An 18,809-nucleotide genomic window follows, 5' to 3' on the forward strand; every position below is an offset into this window, starting at 1 on the left:
GATGGGATAGGTGGTTATTACCTTGGTCGGAGTTGTTCCAGCAATGGGCTCCATAGCCAGCAAGGCATGGTACACAGCAGCCAGTTGCTTCTCTATCAAGGTGTACTGGACCTCTACTCCTTTCCATAGTTGTGACCAGAATCCAATAGGTTGGCATGTCTATTCAAGCCACTGCCAAAGACCCCATCCATAACCATCTTCAGTTACATGAACATCTAGTTCACAGGGCCTTGATCAGTCCATTACCTTCAAGGCCATTATGGCCTTGACTGCCTGCTTGGCAGCAGTAAAAGCAGCTGCACTTCTCTCATCCCAGTCCCACCTGATGCCCTTTCATACCAACTGGTATAAGGGCTTCAGAATTTTTGCTGAGTGCAGGATAAACACTCTCCAGTAGCCCAAAAGACCCAAAAACTCTTGTAATACTGCCACAGTGGTAGGGGTGGGGAAAGCCTGGACCTTGTCTATAACTGCTTCAGGAACAACTATAGTTTTATCTGACCAGACAACCCCCAAGAATTTCACAGACAAACCAGGTTCCTGAATTTTGCTGTTCAGAGCCATCCTTTTTCTTGTAGTTGTTGCAGCAGTCTAGGAACTGCCCCTTCTAAATCTGAAAGAGAATCAGATGTGAGCATAATATCATCAATGTAGTGATACAACCGCACCATTTGCAGTTTCCTTCATGTGGCCAAGTCCTGGGCTACAAGTCCATGACAGATGGTGGGACTGTGGAGATATCCCTGTGGAAGGACAGTGAATGTCCACTGCCAGCTTTCCCATGTGAAGGCAAACTGTTCCTATCTTTCCTGTGCTATGTCAATAGAGAAGAAAGCATCAGAAAGGTCTACTACATAATGATATGTTCCCAGTTCATTGCTGAGTGTGTCCAGAATGTCTGCTATAGAGGGGACAGCAGCATGCAAAGGTGGTGTGACTTTATTCAATTTCCTGTAGTCTACAGACATATGCCAGGAACTGTTTGGCTTTCTCACTGGCCCCACTGGGGAATTAAAAGGACTATGAGTGGGCTTTATGATGCTCACCCTCTCCAAGTCTTGTAGAGTTTCTCCAGTTTCCTTGTGCCCCCCCAGGAAATTTGTACTGCTTAATATTTATCACCCACTGAGGTACAGACAGAGCTACAAATGGGTGCTTAGCATGTCCCCTCAGAACTGCCTTTACCATATGTACCCTCAGTCTGAACTAACCTGCAGTGGTCTCTAACCACAGGCCCTGCAGGATATCTATGCTCAAGATATATTCAGGGATGGGAGAAATGTACATGGTATACTCCTTTGGGGGTAAACACCTTATCCCCAGTGAGATTTGGGCTTTCTTCACTCTATTTGCCTTACCCCCATAGCCATCTATCACAGCAGGGGTCCCTGGAAAATGCTCAGGATTGCCATGAATCAAAGAACACTCAGTTCCTGTGTCTACCAGCACCAGGACGCATTGTACATTTACATTACCAATGAATTGCTAATTCTACATGTGGCCTCTGGTCCCCACCATGTCCCCCAAGGTGGGATCTTTGATCCCCCCCTCAGTTGAACTGTGATGCTCAATCATCCTCCTGTGGGGGTGAGGGCCCTGATGAATCCTGAGTACTGTTTCCCATGAAGTTTTGCAGGGACACAGGCCGGACTCTGGTTTCTGTGTCGTGGACCTCAGCGACTGGAACTGCTGCTCTGGCTTTAATTGGTGCCACGGTTCTAACAATATTCTATTGGGCTGCCCATTGAGTTTTTCTTTCACTGCCCCGGCCTTTATCAAATCATTCCATGTCTGGGTCCTCCAGACCTTCCTGGGGCCTTTTGCACTTCTCTTTTCAGTCATGGCCCGTACTTGCCTCTGTGCCCTGATTGTTTCAACCTCCCCCCAGATCTGCTGAAGTACGAGTAACCTCACTTAGGGGTTGCTCTAGGTGGGGGGCAAGGGTATTCACAAGGGACCCAAAGTGAGATGTGGGAGCTATATGCAACACCAGGTTTCTCATTCCTATAGTGAACACCTCCTCATCAGGGCCCTGGGGGTCCATATTATAGATGATGTTTTTCATACCCCGTTCCCGCAGTACCTGTTGGAGCTCTGCATATGTTTTCCAACTACTGAGAAAATATGGTAAATCACCCTGATTAGGCCAAATTATCCTGATGGCAGCTGTCAGCCATTCCAGGAGTGTCTGATTCCCTGAGGTGTGATGGGCATTTTGTAACCGCTGCTGGATGGAAGGGTGAGTCGTCAGGGAAGCCATTCTACTCATCTCAGCACCCGACACAAAAATGTTTTCCACCCCCATATCCCAGAGACATAAAAGCCATGTTGGCAGAGATTCCAATGGCCTCTGCCTATACTGGACACTCATGTCCACCAGCTCACCTGGATATAGGGGTGGAGCATGGAGTGCTCCACAACCTGGAGAGGGGGCTGCTCTTCCCCCTGAGGAGCCCACAGTTGTTTCGTTTTTATTTTAATTACAGCTGTGCGGACCTTTAAAACAGGAGAAGATGGTACCTCTGGCAGTGGCCTTGGGAGCAGATCCACCAATGGCCTCACCTCCTCCTCTTCTCCCTCGGGCTTCTCCACCAACAGCTCCTCCTCCACCATTTCCTGGGCTGAAGGCACTACTCTTTCCTTCTCCTCCCCCACAGCCTCCTGCAATGTGGCTTTTCCTGCCATCTTCCCCCTTGCCGCTGCTAAGAAATCTTCTAGGAGTGTGATGTGCCTTTTCAGTAATTGTCTCTCTTCTTTAACAGCATCCCATAGGTTATTGCCTAGCTCCTCCAAGTGATGCTGAAGTGTCTCTCTCTCCCGCCTAAGTCCGTCAATAATCCTCTCTCTTGTATAATATTTTCCACTATCTTGATGAAAAGAGACCCTACAATGACAGCCGCTACACAGCCCCCTAAGGTCTCCAAGCAGTCTTCCAACTCACGGAGGGCTAATTCTGCAGCTTCCGGTGTTTCCACCCTTCCCCAGTTCTTGGGAAGGCCCCACCGCTGTAAGAGCTACTTTACCCTAGACCAGTTCCCCACTAGGGGTTCCCAACTTGGAAGCCCCACAGCTGGGGGGATAAACAGGTTAAGTGGCATCCTCTGCTGCTGCCTCCACCAGGGCCGCCTCACCATCAACAGGAGCAGTCTTCCTAAAGGTTTTACCCATTATGACAGATTTTGGGTTCGGAGGCACCCTGCAGACTGCCACTGGATGTAAGTCTGGGGAGAGGAAATCCCAGGGCAAAATACCTATAAAAACCAAAGTCAGTCAAAGGGAGAAATAAAGTTTAAAACCTGTTTATTGCTTACAAACTGCAGTCCAGGGCCATCCCTCTCCTCTGCTCCTGGAGAAGCAAGCAAGCCAGCCCCTTCCTTTAAACTCTCAGGTTCAGACACAACCTTGGTTGCCTAGGTAATTACCCATTAACATGGAGATGAATTTCTCTCTACCCCTGAGGATATACAAATGCACTAAAGCTAGGTGAGATACTCTGGAAATGTTACAATTTTACCCACAGCTCTCCCCTAATTATTTAGGCCATGTAAAGAAGGAGAAGATAACCGTTAAAAAGTAAGTACTATTAAGTAGTGGCAATACTAGGAGGATGTTGGGGAAGGAAATGTTTACAATAGTCACATTGTCTCATTCTCTGGGAAATTAATCTTTAGCTACTGACAATAGTGTTTATTTAACAAAACATTTATTGGATCTAATACATGTTGGACTTTTTTCTGGCCCTTTGATAATACAGACAGATGACAAGGCCTTTGCTCTTGGGTAGTTCTCAATATGGTGGGAAACAGATACATACATCAGTACAGAACAAATTGGTAGAAGCTATAGTGAAAGTCTGAACAAAGTACCATTGTAGGACAGAGTGGGAGGGCATCACAGAGTTGGCCATACTGAAATATAAGTAGGATTTTTCCAAGTAGAGAAAGGGAAGCGATATTCTCCCAATGGAGTCATGAGTTGTGGCTTTACCTGTTGCAGGGGAAACTTGGGATCAGGGTCAGTTTAGCTCTTTACATTGTTTGAGGTAAGAGAAATATTTCCTTGACACTAGAAATAGCTATACGTGAAACCTCAAAATTTTCTTTATAAATCTCAATGAATGTTTTAATTTGAGAAACACTATATTTCAATTTTAACATTTTAAATTTCTATATTACTAGCTGCTAAAATTGATTGTCTTACTTTCTTTAGGAAGATGGTGATGATCTTCTTTTAAAAGCTGAAAAAGATTATCGCCAAAAGGTTTCTGGAATCCTTCAACGTGTTCTCTTGCTTTTCCGGGCAGCTCGGTGTTCTTTTCCTGTAGCACAGTGGTACATTTTGCAGTTGAGATGGGCAAGAAAAGTTATGCAAAAGGTATGGAATTGTCTTAGTCATTTATGGCTCTATTAAATAACTTAAATGTACTAATTTATCAACATTTATAATTGTGACATTTTCCCAAGAAGTTCTGCTGAATAAATACATAAATTTTAGGTTATTTACAATAAGCAGCCTGGACAGACAAAGTTCTTCCTGCTGAAAGATAAGTTCTCTGAACTGGGTCTCTGTGTTTGTCCCATTCTGTCCGGCAATAGAAAGTGTAATCTAGTGAGCTAATTCCAACTAGTATCACTTTTTTTTCCCCCCTACAATCATTGAAGAATTTAAACTGAGTTCTGAGTTTTCCCCTACTTCTTCTGGGGACTTAATGTGGGATCAAACCCTGGAAAGTTAGAATGAGTTCTTGGCTGTGTGTTTCCTTTCACTAGTCTCTACAAGTCAGTTTCTCCCTTGCTGTTTTCTTTTTTTTTTTTTTTTTTATAATTTTTTATTAAGGTATGATTGATATACACTCTTATGAAGGTTTCACATGAAAAAACAATGTGGTTACTACATTTACCCATACTATCAAGTCCCCATCCATACCCCAATGCAGTCACTGTCCATCAGTGCAGCAAGTTGCCAGAGATCCACTATGTCCCTTCTCTGTGATACACTGTTCTCCCTGTGATCCCCCACACCGTGTGTACTAAACAGAATACCCCTCAGTCCCCTTCTCCCTCCCTTCCCACCCGCCCTCCCACACGCCTCCCCTTTGGTAACCACTAGTTCATTCTTGGGAGTCTCTGAGTCTGCTGCCATTTTGTTCCTTCAGTTTTGCCTCATTGTTATACTCCACAAATGAGGGAAAACATTTGGCATTTGTCCTTCTCCACCTGGCTTATTTCACTGAGCATAATATCCTCCAGCTCTATACATGTTGTTGCAAATGGTAGGATTTGTTTCTTTCTTATGGCTGAATAGTATTCCATTGTATATATGTACCACTTCTTCTTTATCCATTCATCAACAGATGGACACTTAGGTTGCTTCCATTTCTTGGCTATTGTAAAAAGTGCTGCAATGAACATAGGGGTGCATATGTCTTTTTGAATCTGAGAAGTTGTGTTCTTTGGGTATATTCCAAGGAGTGGGATTCCAGGGTCAAATGGTATTATTTTTAGTTTTTTGAGGAAACTCCATATTGCTTTCCACATGGTTGAACTAGCTTACATTCCCACCAGCAGTGTAGGAGGGTTCTCCTTTCTTCGCATCCTCGCCAACATTTGTTCTTAGTCTTTTCGATACTGGCCATCCTTACTTGTGTGAGGTGATATCTCACTGTGGTTTTAATTTGCATTTCCCTGATGATTAGTGATGTGGAGCATCTTCTCATGTGTCTGTTGGCCATCTGAATTTCTTCTTTGGAGAACTGTCTCTTCATATCTTCTGCCCATTTGTTAATTGGGTTATTTGCTTTTTGGGTCCTGAGGTCTGTAAGTTCTTTATATATTTTGGATGTTAACCCCTTGTTGGATATGTCATTTACAAATATATTCTCCCATACTGTAGGGTGCCTTTTTGTTTTGTTGATGATGTCCTTTGCCATACAAAAACTTTTTAGTTTGATGTAGTCCCATGAGTTCATTTTTGCTTTTGTTTCCTTTTCTTGAGGAGATGGGTTCAGGAAGAAGTTGCTCATGCTTATATTCGGGAGATGTTTGCCTATGTTGTCTTCTAAGAGTTTTATGGTTTCATGACTTACATTCAAGTCTTTAATCCATTTCGAGTTTACTTTTGTGTATGGGGTTAAACAATAATCCAGTTTCATTCTCTTGCATGCAGCTGTCCAGTTTTGCCAACACCAGCTGTTGAAGAGGCTGTCATTTCCCCATTGTATGTCCATGGCTCCTTTATCATGTATTAATTGACCATATATGGTTGGGTTTATATCAGGGCTCTCTAGTCTGTTCCATTGGTCTATGGGTCTGTTCTTGTGCCAGTACCAAATTATCTTGATTACTGTGGCTTTGTAGTAGAGCTTGAATTTGGGGAGCATAATCCCCCCAGCTTTATTCTTCCCTCTCAGAATTGCTTTGGCTATTCGAGGTCTTTTGTGGTTCCATATGAATTTAGGACGATTTTCTCTAGTTCACTGAAGAATGCTGTTGGTGTTTTGATAGGAATTGCATTGACTCTGTAGATTGCTTTAGGCAGGATGGCCATTTTGACAATATTAATTCTTCCTATCCATGAGGATGGGATGTGTTTCCATTTATTGGTATCTTCTTTAATTTCTCTCATGAGTGTCTTGTAGTTTTCAGAGTATAGGTCTGTCACTTCCTTGGCTAGGTTTATTCCTAGGTATTTTATTCTTTTTGATGCAATTGTAAATGGAATTGTTTTCCTGATTTCTCTCTCTGCTAGTTCATTGTTAGTGTATAGGAATGCCACAGATTTCAGTATATTAATTTTGTATCCTGCAACTTTGCTGAATGCAGATATTAGATCTAGTAGTTTTGGAGTGGATTCTTTAGGGTTTTTAATGTACAATATCATGTCATCTGCAAACAGTGACAGTTTAACTTCTTCCTTGTCAATCTGGATACCTTGTATTTCTTTGTGTTGTCTGATTGCCATGTCTAGGACCTCCAGAACTATATTGAATAGAAGTGGGGAGAGTGGGCATCCTTGTCTTGTTCCTGATCTTAAAGGAAAAGCTTTCAGCTTCTTGCTGTTAAGTATAATGTTGGTTTTGGGTTTGTCATATGTGGCCTTTATTATGTTGAGGTACTTGCCCACTATACCCATTTTGTTGAGAGTTTTTACCATGAATGGATGTTGAATTTTGTCAAATGCTTTTTCAGCATCTATGTAGATGATTAAGTGGTTTTTGTCCTTCTTTTTGTTGATGTGGTGGATGATGTTGATGGATTTTCGAATCTTGTACCATCCTTGCATCCCTGGCATAAATCCAACTTGATCATGATGGATGATCTTTTTGATGTATTTTTGAAATCGGTTTGCTAATATTTTGTTGAGTATTTTTGCGTCTGCATTCATCAGGGATATTGGTCTGTAATTTTCTTTCCTTGTGGTGTCTTTGTCTGGTTTTGGTATTAGAGTGATGCTGGCCTCAGGGAATGAGTTTGGAAGTATTCCCTCCTCTTCTATTTTTTGGAAAACTTCAAGGAGAATGGGTATTAGGTCTTCACTAAGTGTTTGATAAAATTCAGTGGTGAAGCCATCTGGTCCAGGAGTTTTGTTCTTAGGTAGTTTTTTGATTACCAGTTCAATTTCATTGCTGGTAATTGGTGTGTTCAGATTTTCTGTTTCTTCTTTGGTCAGCCTTCGAAGGTTGTATTTTTCAAGAAAGTTGTCCATTTCTTGTAGGTTATCCAGTTTGTTAGCATATAATTTTTCATAGTGTTCTCTAATAATTCTTTGTATTTCTGTGGTGTCCATAGTGATTTTTTCTTCTTCATTTCTGATTCTGTTTATGTGTGTAGACTCTTTTTTTCTTGATAAGTCTGGATAGGGGTTTATCTATTTTGTTTATTTTCTCAAAGAACAAGCTCTTGCTTTCATTGATTCTATTGTTTTATTCTTCTCAATTTTATTTATTTGTGCTCTAATCTTTATTATGTCCCTCCTTGTGCTAACTTTGGGCCTCATTTGTTGTTCTTTTTCTAGTTTCCTTAATTGTGAGTTTAGACTGCTTATATGGGATTGTTCTTCTTTCTTGAGGTAGGCCTGTATTGCAGTATACTTTCCTCTTAGCACAGCCTTGGCTGCATCCCACAGATTTTGTGGTATTGAATTATTGTTGTCATTTGTCTCCATATATTGCTTGATCTCTGTTTTTATTTGGTCATTGATCCATTGGTTATTTAGGAGCATATTGTAAAGCCTCCATGTGTTTGTGGGATTTTTCATTTTCTTTGTGTAATTTATTTCTATGTTCATAGTTTTGTGATCTGAGATACTGGTTGGTACAATTTCAATATGTTTGAATTTACTGAGGCTCTTTTTGTGGCCTAGTATATGATCTATTCTTGTAAATGTTCCATGTGCACTTGAGAAGAATGTGTATTCTGTTGCTTTTGGGTGTAGAGTTCTATAGATGTCTGTAGGGTCCACCTGTTCTATTGTGTTTTTCAGTTCCTCTGTCTCCTTATTTATCTTCTGTGTGGTTGATCTGTCCTTCAGAGTGAGTGGAGTGTTGAAGTCTCCTAGAATTAATACATTGCATTCTATTTCCCCTTTTAATTCTGTTTGTATTTGTTTCACATATGTGCTCCTGTGTTGGGAGCATAGGTATTTATAATGTTTATATCTTCTTGTTGGATTGACCCCATTATCATTATGTAATGTCCTTCTTAGTCTCTTGTTACTTTCTGTGTTTTGAAGTCTATTTTGTCTGATAAACGTACTGCAACTCATGCTTTTTTCTCTCTGTTAGTTGCATGAAATATCTTTTTCCATCCCTTCACTTTTTGTCTGTGTAAGTCTTTGGGTTTAAAGTGAGTCTGTTGTAGGCAGCATATAGATGGGTCTTGTTTTTTATCCATTCAGTGACTCTATGTCTTTTCATTGGTGCATTCAGTCCATTGACATTTAGGGTGATTATCGATAGGTATGTACTCATTGCCATTGCAGGCTTTAGATTCGTGGTTACCAAAGGTTGAAGGTTAATTTCCTTACTATCTAAGAGTCTAACTTAACTCCCTTAGTATGCTGTTACAAACACAATCTAAAGGTTCTTTTCTGTTTCTCCTCCTTTTTCTTCCTCCTTCATTCTTTATATATTAGGTACCAAATTCTGTACTTTTTGTCTATCCCTTGATTGACTTTGGGGATAGTTAATATTGCATTTGCTTCATAATTAGCTGTTCTACTTTAATTACTGTGGTTTTATTACCTTTGGTGACAGCCATTCAACCTTAGGAACACTTCCATTTGTAGCAGTCCCTCCATAATAGACTGTAGAGATGGTTTGTGGGAGGTAAATTCTCTCAGCTTTTGCTTATCTGGAAATTGTTTAATCCCTCCTTAAATTTAAATGATAATCTTGCCAGATAAAGTAATCTTGGTTCCAGGCCCTTCTGCTTCATGGCATTAAATACATCATGCCACTCCCTTCTGGCCTGTACGGTTTCTGCTGAGAAGTCTGTTGTTAGCCTGATGAGCTTTCCTTTGTATGTGATCTTATTTCTGTCTCTGGCTGCTTTTAACAGTCTGTCCTTAGCCTTGATCTTTCTCATTTTAATTATTGTGTGTCTTGGTGTTGTCTTCCTTGGATCCCTTGTGTTGGGAGATCTGTGGATCTCCATGGCCTGAGAGACTATCTCCTTCCCCAGACTGGGAAAGTTTTCAGCACCTACCTCCTCAAAGACACTTTCTATCCCTTTCTCTCTCTCTTCTTCTTCTGGTATCCCTATTATGCGAATATTGTTCCGCTTGGATTGGTCACACAGTTCTCTCAATATTGTTTCATTCTTAGAGATCCTTTTTTCTCTCTGTGCCTCAGCTTATTTGTATTCCTCTTCTCTAGTTTCTATTTCATTTATTGTCTCCTCCACCATATCCAACCTGCTTTTAATACTCTCCATCGTGCTCTTCAGTGATTGGATTTCTGACCTGAATTCATTCCTGAGTTCTTGGATGTGTTTCCATACTTCCATTAGAATGTTGATGATTTTTATTTTGAAATCCCTTTCAGGAAGAATCACAAGGTCCATATCATTTAAATCTTTCTCAGGAGTTGTATTAATAATTTTATTCTGGACAAGGTTTCTTTGGCATTTCATGTTTGTATATGGTGTCCTCTAGTGTCCAGAAGCTCTATTCTGGAGCTGCTCAGCCCCTGAAGCAATGTTGGGGGTTGCAGGTGAACAGTATTGGTGCCTGGGGGTAGGAAAGAGCTGTTCCCCGCCTCCCGGCTGCTGTGCCTTTCTCCACTGCCTGAGCCAGTGGGCTGGGCACACAGGTATAAGTTTTTGTCCCAGAGGAGCCAGATATGGATCCCTGCTTTCCACAAGCGGCTGGAATCCCAGTCTCCTCAGGAGCTCTGCCTGTATTAACTTTCCAACCCGGTAGTCATGCGAGTCTCATGAAAGCACCATGAAATGTAGGTTTGTGCTCCCAGTGCAGGTCTCTGGAGCTAGGTATTCAGCAGTACCAAGCCTTCCACTCCCTCCCTGCTCCATTTCTCTTCCTCCTGCCAGTGAGCTGGGGTGGGGGAAGGGCTCGGGTCCCACGGAGCCACAGGTCTGATATGTTACCTGGTTCGGTGAGGTCTGCTCTTTTCTCCAGGTGTGTGCAGTCTGGCGCTATCCTCTCTACTGTTACTCTCTCAGGATTAGTTGCACCAACTATATTTTCTAATTGTATCGAGTTTTAGGAGAAAGCCTCTGTCTCTCCTCTCACACCACCATCTTTAATCCTTGATATCACCTTTTATGACTTTTAAAGCACCTGATTTTCTTTTGTCCCAGGGCAGCCAGCTGTGGGAACCTGTTCACAGTGTTAGTCTTGCATTTTGCTTTTCTGCTCCTGTAATATCCAGAGCACCGTGCAATGTGTTTGTACTCTTCGGGCAGATTACTAGGGCTTGTTATTTAACAGTCCTATCTTTTCACTCCCTCCCTACTCTCCCACTCTTGATTCTTTTCCTCTCATGTGTAAGCTGGGTTGGGGGCGATGCTTGGGTCCCGCCTGGTCACGACTTTGTATCTTACCCTTTTCTGTGAGATGTTTGGTCCTCACTGATGTAGCTTTGCTGGTGTACTGTATCTTCTGATCACTCTTTTAGGAATAGTTGTATTTGCTAATGTGTATGATTTTGTGAGGAGATTTCTGCTACCCTACTCACACTGCCATCTTTTCCTCTCCCTGTGTGAAAGTTTACCTTTTTAAATCATACAATTAGTTATTTTTTAGTATATTCAACAAAGTTGTGTGACCATCACCACTGTTTAATTCTGGAGCATTGTCATCATCCCAGAAAGAAACACATTAGCAGTCACTTCCCATTTCCTTTTCTCGCAGTCCTAGGCAACCACTAATCTACTTTCTGTCTCTATGAATTTGCCATTTTAGACATTTTATATAATTGAAATTATGTAATGTGTGTGTGTGGTCTTTTGTAACTGGCTTACTTCATTTAGCATTTTATTAAGGTTTGTCCATGTTGTGCATGAATTGGTAGTTATTCCCTTTTTATGTCTGTATAATATTACACTGTATAGATACATCTCATTTTGCTTATTGTTTCATCCATTGATGGATATTTGGATTGTTTCCACTTTTTAGCTATTATGAATAATGCTGCTATGAACATTCATGTGAAAGTTTTTGTGTAAACACATGTTTTTCAATCTCTTGGCTATATATCTGATAGTGGAATTGCTGGGCCATGTGGTAAGTCTGTTTTACCTTTTTGAGGAACTTACAAACAGTTATCTAAGGCATCTGTACAATTTTGAGGCATATTTCTCAACCTACTAGGACTTAATAGGCCTGCGAGTCTGTCATTTGTGTTTCCACTGTCCAGAGCCTGGTGGACTTGTGGCTTATCTTCAAGGCTTGTCAACTTCTGGGCTACAGTTACATAAGTGACGTATAAAGTCTCTGTATTCCAGTATTCCTCAAATTTATCTGACAGTTTTATTGTCAGCCCATGAATTTATTGATCTTGTGAGAGGTTCTGAATACATGGAGGTCCAGTAGTATGTACAATATATAAGTGATTCCATATATTGCTATATTCTCTACCTCTTAAATTTGGACTTTATTGGGCATATAATTTATTTATCAATTGCCTGTAGCAAATACATTTTTCAAATTTATTCAAATGGTATAACATTTCTTACTACCAAAATTTTAAGGTCTTTATCCCTGGAGGCAAAAAGAATTTTTGCATTTCCTTATGTTTATTCTCTGTCAAAATATGAACGATTGCTAAGCAGGAGGAAGAACCTTAACTTTACTTTCACCTCTTGCTAGCACCATTTGTTATATCAAATTATATATAGGTTACAATAATTTTTTGGTATGAATAATTATATTAAGGTATACTTACGATTTTTTATATTGAGTTTTAAAAATTAAAAGAGTAGTACATGCCCATGTTAACAATTCAAACAATTCAAAAGAGTCAGTGAAGATGTGAGTGAAAATGGCAGAACAAGGACCTCTAAAACAGCTCCTTCCCCGATACAATGGGAGTATTGAAAAAATTGTCAGAATCAACTTTTTCAGAACTCTGGAAGGTAACCAAAGGCTTACAGCAATCTGGAGAGCATTTTTTCAAGAAATAAAAAATTAAGGCCCCTATACAGGGAAAGAAAGAGAATCAGTAGAAACTGTCTTTGAGGAAGCCCACATGTTGGATCTACTAGACAAAGGCATCTGATAGGCTATTTTATATATGTTTAAAAAAACTAAAGGAAATCATTTCTAAAGAACTAAAGGAATGCATGAGAATGATGGATCACCAAATAGAAAATATCAATAAACTGATAGAAATTAATAAAAAGAAAATACCAGAAATGCTGGAGGTGAAAGAACAAAACTGAAATGAAAAATTCAGTAGAGGGGTTCAATAGCAGATCTGAGAAACCAGGAGAATCAGAAAACCTGAAGATAGGTCAATTGAGATTATGCTGTCTGAGAAATAGAAAGAAAAAGAGTGAAGAAAAATGGACAGAGACTCAATGACCTGTGGGACACCTTCAAACATATCATGATATTAAATGGCAGTCCTGAAAGGAGAGAAGAGAAAGGGAAAGAAAGTTTAGAGAAATCATGGCTGAAAATATCCTACATTTGATGAAAAACATAAATCTACATATCCAACAGTCTCAAACAACTCCAAGTAGGATATACTTGGAGATCCACTCTTAGACACGTCATAGTGAAACTGTCAAAAGCAAAGGTCAAGAGAGAACATTGAAAGCAAGAGAGAAGCCGTTCACCACATACAAGGGCTCCTTAATAAGATTAAAAGTAGATTTTTTCATCAGAAAGCATGGCGGCCAGAAATAATTGCATCTTGTACTTCACTCTATAAAGGCAATGACTGTAACTTATGAATCCTTCCATAAACATTTTATGCACATAGATAGAAGTATCACCAGCTCACCCCAGAATTATGCACAAGATTCTCATTTGACATATTCATAGGAAAAAAATGATCAATTTATATTAGAAGTTTTTATTGGCAAAAAATACCAGGCTAAATTTATTTAGGATGTAAACTTGGATGTAAAAACTAATATATCAAAAAAAAGGGAAGTTAAAAAACTGACATAGCCATGAGGATCCTATGGAGACTTAGTGTCCAAATGTAGTGAGTTATCCTGGATGTGATTATAGAACACAAAAAGAGATATTAAAAGGTAAAAACTGTGGAAATCTCAATAAAGTATGGTCTTTAATTAACAAAAATATATTAATATTGGTTCATTAATTATAACAGATGCAGGATACTGATGTAAGATGTTGATAATAGGGGAAACTGGGTGTGATATATGAACACTCACTGTACTGTCTTTGCAATTTCTCAATAAATAAGACCCTTCTGAAAATTTAATATTTGTTTAAAAATAACAGCACAGAATAAAAATGCTTACTTTTCTAGTAGCATAAAAAAGTAAGTTAGGAAAATGTAGGTTAGCTGTTTTTTAAAACTTCTATTATGGAAACTTAAAAATACAAAATTGAAAAGACTGATAAAATTGATTTTCATTTATCACCAAATTTTAGTAGTTGTCAGCATTTTTTGAAAATTATTTAATCTTTCTCCAGTTTCTTTTCTGTGTGTGTGTGTGTGTGTGTGTGTCTGGTGTATGTCCTCAGTATTTTAAATCACATTTTGAGACCATCCTGGAATATTGGTAATACACTTATTGATAATAAACACTTTTTTTTTTTGAGACCACCAACCATTTTATTTGTATTAGTTTTCTGTTGCTGAGTAACAAATTACCCCAAACTTAATATCTTAAAACAACCAATAAAAATTTATTATTATATCACACAGTTTTTGTAGGTTAGGAATTTAAGAATGGCTTAATTGGTGATTTTGGCTTCGGGTCTCTCCTGAGGTTGCACACCAAAATGTGGACTGGAGCTGTGCGAATCTGAAGACTTGACTGGGGCTGAGATATGATTACAAGATCATTAAGAAGCTGATGGTGGCTCTTGGCAGGAGACTTCCCACAGAGCAAGTGATCCATAAGCAGCAAGGTGGAAGCTATAATGCCTTTTATGCTTTAATCCAAGAAATGATGTACAATCAGTTCTACATTCTGTTCATTAGAAACTAGCTGCTTAGTCCAGGTCTACACTCAAGGTGAGGGAAGTTAGGCTCTACCTTTGAAAGAATTTGTGGATATATTTTAAAACCACCCTTCTATTATCCCAAAGTTAACAATATTTCCTTATTATTATACAATACCTGGTCCATAATCAAATTTTCCTGATTATTTTGAGAATATTTTTTTTACAGTAAGTTATTTTGAATGAAGATCCAGCCAGAGTTTGTTCATACTTGGTTGTGAGATAACCAAAAGGAATATATTATCGTCTGACTCATTAGAATCAACAGTCTTACCCAGAGTCAAACTTTACCAATAATTTCAAAGATACAGGTAATCAAAAGTCACAGATGAAATACAGGGAAGTATGGAACTGAATACACTGTCCCTTGGTCTCTTTTTCCTGCAGAAGACTGTATCCTGGCCTGTATTTAACTCCATGACACAAAAGGGAGCTATTTTAGTTATTGAACACATGCTTTTTGTATTTCCTTATTAATATAGTTTGTGTGACATTTTCTAGGGAGCCATACTCCATAAATCCATACATTGTAGATTCACTTATAAAACCAAACTGGACAGATTCTGTACATCTAGGAAATACCATTAATTTGACAAGAAGTATGTCCTTAGAATGCTTACAAAGGTATTTGACAAGATCATGTATTTTTGGAAGTGAATATTAGAAAATGGTTTACAAGCCTGCTGCTAATCTTTTCTAGGCTTATGTCTCTTAGAACACTTTTCTTTTATTCTGTAACAGTTTTCATTATTTTTTTTCTATTCTTGATTTATTTAAAAAACTGGATAATTTATCCTGTATATTCTCGGTTTGCCTGATTGTTTTTTCATTTTGCTCCCCTTAATTTGTTCCTCTCTCCTTCTATTTCCTGTAAACTGGTAATCTGGCTCTTATGCTGCAGCTGGATCAAGAGAGAGATAGGACAACTGCTTCCTACACCTTGGACTTATGTGCAGTTTTCTATGGTCAGTTGACAAAGAGAAAATTCAGCACTCATGGATCATGAAGATATAAAAAGTTCACACTTGTTTCAAACATTAATGTATTTGAAGTGTAAATAAAATATATTGGGGATTGGATTATTGATGGCAGTGAGAGAGGTGAGACAGAGGCTTCCTCCTAGAACTGCATATAACACGAATATATAATTAATAAAACGAATCCTGAAAGAGCAACAGGAAAGAGGGCTGCGCCAGACTGCGTAAACCTGGAGAAAAGAATAAACATCACACAATGGGGTAATCTACCAAAGCTGTGGTCTGGCAGGACCCAAGCCCTTCCCCCACCCCAGCTCACTGGCCAGAGGAAAAGAAACGGAGCGGAGATGGAGTGGAGGCCTGGCACTGCTGAACACCTACCTCTGGAGATCTGCTCTGAAAGCACAAACCTACACTTCATGGTGCTCTTGTGATTAGGGGGGTGGAAAGCTCAGACAAGCAGAATAGCTGGAGAGACTGAGATTGCAGCTGCTTGTGAAAAGCAGGGGTCCGTGTCCGGCTGCTCTGGGACAAAAGAAAGGCGGGCAGTCTGAGAGACGTCCTAAAAGTGAGATGGCTGCTAAAGGGGTAAGGATTGCAGAGCTTACTGCTCAGGAAAAAGGACAGGTAAACAAAATTGTCCAGGTGCACTCTGCACAGCAGGTTGCGAACTTTCACGATCTTCAGGCGCTTCAGCCCCTTAGCTAGCTCTGCAGCTCCAAGGGCACCCACTGTGATAAGCAGCCTGCTTTGCCCTCCTCCCGGCCAGCCCCACCTGGCTCACAAACTTGCGAACCATACACTGGCATTAGGCCAGCCAGAGGGAAGTCCCGCCTACAGCAGCTACAAATGCAAAGCATAGAGGCTTATACCTGTGTGCTTGGCCCACTGGTTCTGCAGTGGAAACAGGCATAGCAGCCGGGAAGCAGGAAACAGCTCCTCCATCCCCCACAGGCACCAACACCGCTCCTGTGGGACCCCTGACATTGCTGTAGGAGCTGAGTAGCTCCAAGAGTAGAGGTTCTGGGCATTAGAGGGAGTCACATATAAATATGAAACGTCAAAGGAACCTGTTCAAAGCAAAATTATGAATACACCAGAGAAAGATAAAAATGAAATTGACCTCATGAATCTTCCTGAAAGGGATTTCAAAGTAAAAACCATTAACATTCTCATGGAGATACAGAAAAATATTTAAGAACTCAGAAATGAATTCTGGCCAGAGATCCAATCATTGAAGAGCACAATGGAGGGTATTAAAAGCAGATTAGATATAGTGGAGGAGATAATAAATGGAATAGAAATTAGAGAAGAGGTATACAAAGAAGCTGAGGGACAGAGAGAAAAAAGGATCTCTAAGAATGAAACAATATTGAGAAAACTCTGTGACCAATCCAAATGGAAAAATATTTGCATTATAGGGGTACCAGAAGAGGAAGAGGTAGAAAAAAGGATAGAAAGTGTTATTGAGGATGTAAATTCCCAATCTGGGGAAGGAGATAGTCTCTTAGGCCATGGAGGTGCACAGATCTCCCAACACAAGGGACCTAAGGAAGACAAAACCAAGACATAAAATAACGAAAATGGCAAAGATCAAGGATAAGGGCAGACTATTAAAAGCAGCCAGAGAGAGCAATAAGATCACATACAGAGGAAAGCCCATCAAGCTATCATCAGACTTCTCAGCAGAACCTTACAGGCCAAAAGAGAGTGGCATGATGTATTGAATGCAATGAAGCAGAAGGGCCTTGAACCAAGAATACTCTATCTGGCAAGATTATCATTTAAATTTGAAGGAGGGATTAAACAATTTCCAGATAAGCAAAAGCTGAGAGAATTTACCTCCCAGAAACCATCTCTACAGTGTATTTTTGAGGGACTGCTCTAGATGGAAGTGTTCCTAAGGTTTAATAGCTGTCACCAGAGGTAAAATCACAGTAAAGAAAGTAGAACAGTTAATTACTAAGCAAATGCAAAATTAAGTCAACTAAACCCAAAGTCAATCAAGGGATAGAGAAAGATTAAAGAATATGATACTTAATATATAAAGAATATATAAAGAAAAAGGAGGGAAAAATAGAACCTTTAGATTGTGTTTGTAATAGCATACTAAGTTAAGTTAGATTCTTTGATAGTAAGGAAGTTAACTTTGAACCTTCAGTAACCAGTAATTTAAAGCCTACAAATGGCAATAAGTACATACCTCTTGATAATCACCCTAAATGTAAATGGTCTGAATGCACCAATCAAAGATACAGAGTCACTTAATGGATAAAAAACAAGACCCATCTATATGCTGCATACAAGAGACTCACTTTAAACCCAAGTACATACACAGACTAAAAGTGAAGGGATCCATTTAAAAGTGATGGGGTTTATGGGGAAGAAGGATTCAAGATGGCAGCCTGAGAGGTGAGATGGAGAATTCCTCCCAAAAACACAGATAATATGAAAATGTAGTTAATTGATACAACTAACCCTAAAACAACAAGAAAGAAGGCTGAACCAGACAGCACACAGACCTCACAAATAGAGCAGACCTCACAAAACAGGGTAACATACAAAAGCCTTAATCAGGCGAGACACAAGCCCTCCCCCCACCCCAGCTCACCAGTGGGAGGAAGAGAAATGGAGTGGGGGAGGGGATGGAAGCCTGGGACTGCTGAACACCCAGCCATGGAGGTCTGCTTTGGGGACAGAAACCTACACTGTGTGGTGCTCTGGATGTTGGGGAGGTTAGACACGTGGAGTGCTTGAGAGACAGATTCCAGCCATTTGTGGAGGAGGGGATCCACACCCGGCGACTCTGGAAGAAGGGAAAGGCAGGCAGTCTGAGGCTTCCTAGCAGTGAGAGGGCTTCTGAAGGAAGCTTTGCACAGAGTTTGCTGCATGGGAGAGGGGAGAGCTGGACAAGGTTGTCTGGGTGAGCTCTGCCCAGTGGGTTGGATACTTTGAGGAGCTTCAGGTGCTGCATCCCCCTGGCTACCTACTCAGTTCCAAGGCCCCCCACTGTGACATGCAGCCTACTGCGCCTTCCACGTAGACTGCCAACACCTATTCACAAAACTGCAGCCATTGTGCTGGCATCAGGCCAGCCAGAGGGAGGCCCCACCTACAATAGCTAGAGATGCTGAGCACAGAGGCTTAGACCTGTGTGCTTGGCGCACC

The 18,809-nt window shown here is 40.3% G+C and overlaps 1 protein-coding gene across 6 annotated transcripts in view; it reads left to right on the forward strand.

Moving 5' to 3' along the window:
- Nucleotides 1-18,809, forward strand: part of CPLANE1 (ciliogenesis and planar polarity effector complex subunit 1) — a 202,807-nt gene that overhangs the window by 68,954 nt on the left and 115,044 nt on the right. For all 6 annotated transcript variants that reach the window (XR_008995195.1, XR_008995199.1, XM_057495746.1 and 3 more), the window contains exon 20: nucleotides 4,210-4,374. Coding sequence is in view for 4 of the 6 variants with exons in the window: in XM_057495746.1 (XP_057351729.1) it covers nucleotides 4,210-4,374 (165 nt within the window). In the remaining 2 variants the exon portion in view is untranslated. The remainder of the gene's footprint in view (nucleotides 1-4,209; nucleotides 4,375-18,809) is intronic.

The sequence above is a fragment of the Manis pentadactyla genome, chromosome 2, assembly GCF_030020395.1.
Source record: "Manis pentadactyla isolate mManPen7 chromosome 2, mManPen7.hap1, whole genome shotgun sequence".
Classification (NCBI taxonomy): Eukaryota; Metazoa; Chordata; class Mammalia; order Pholidota; family Manidae; genus Manis; species Manis pentadactyla.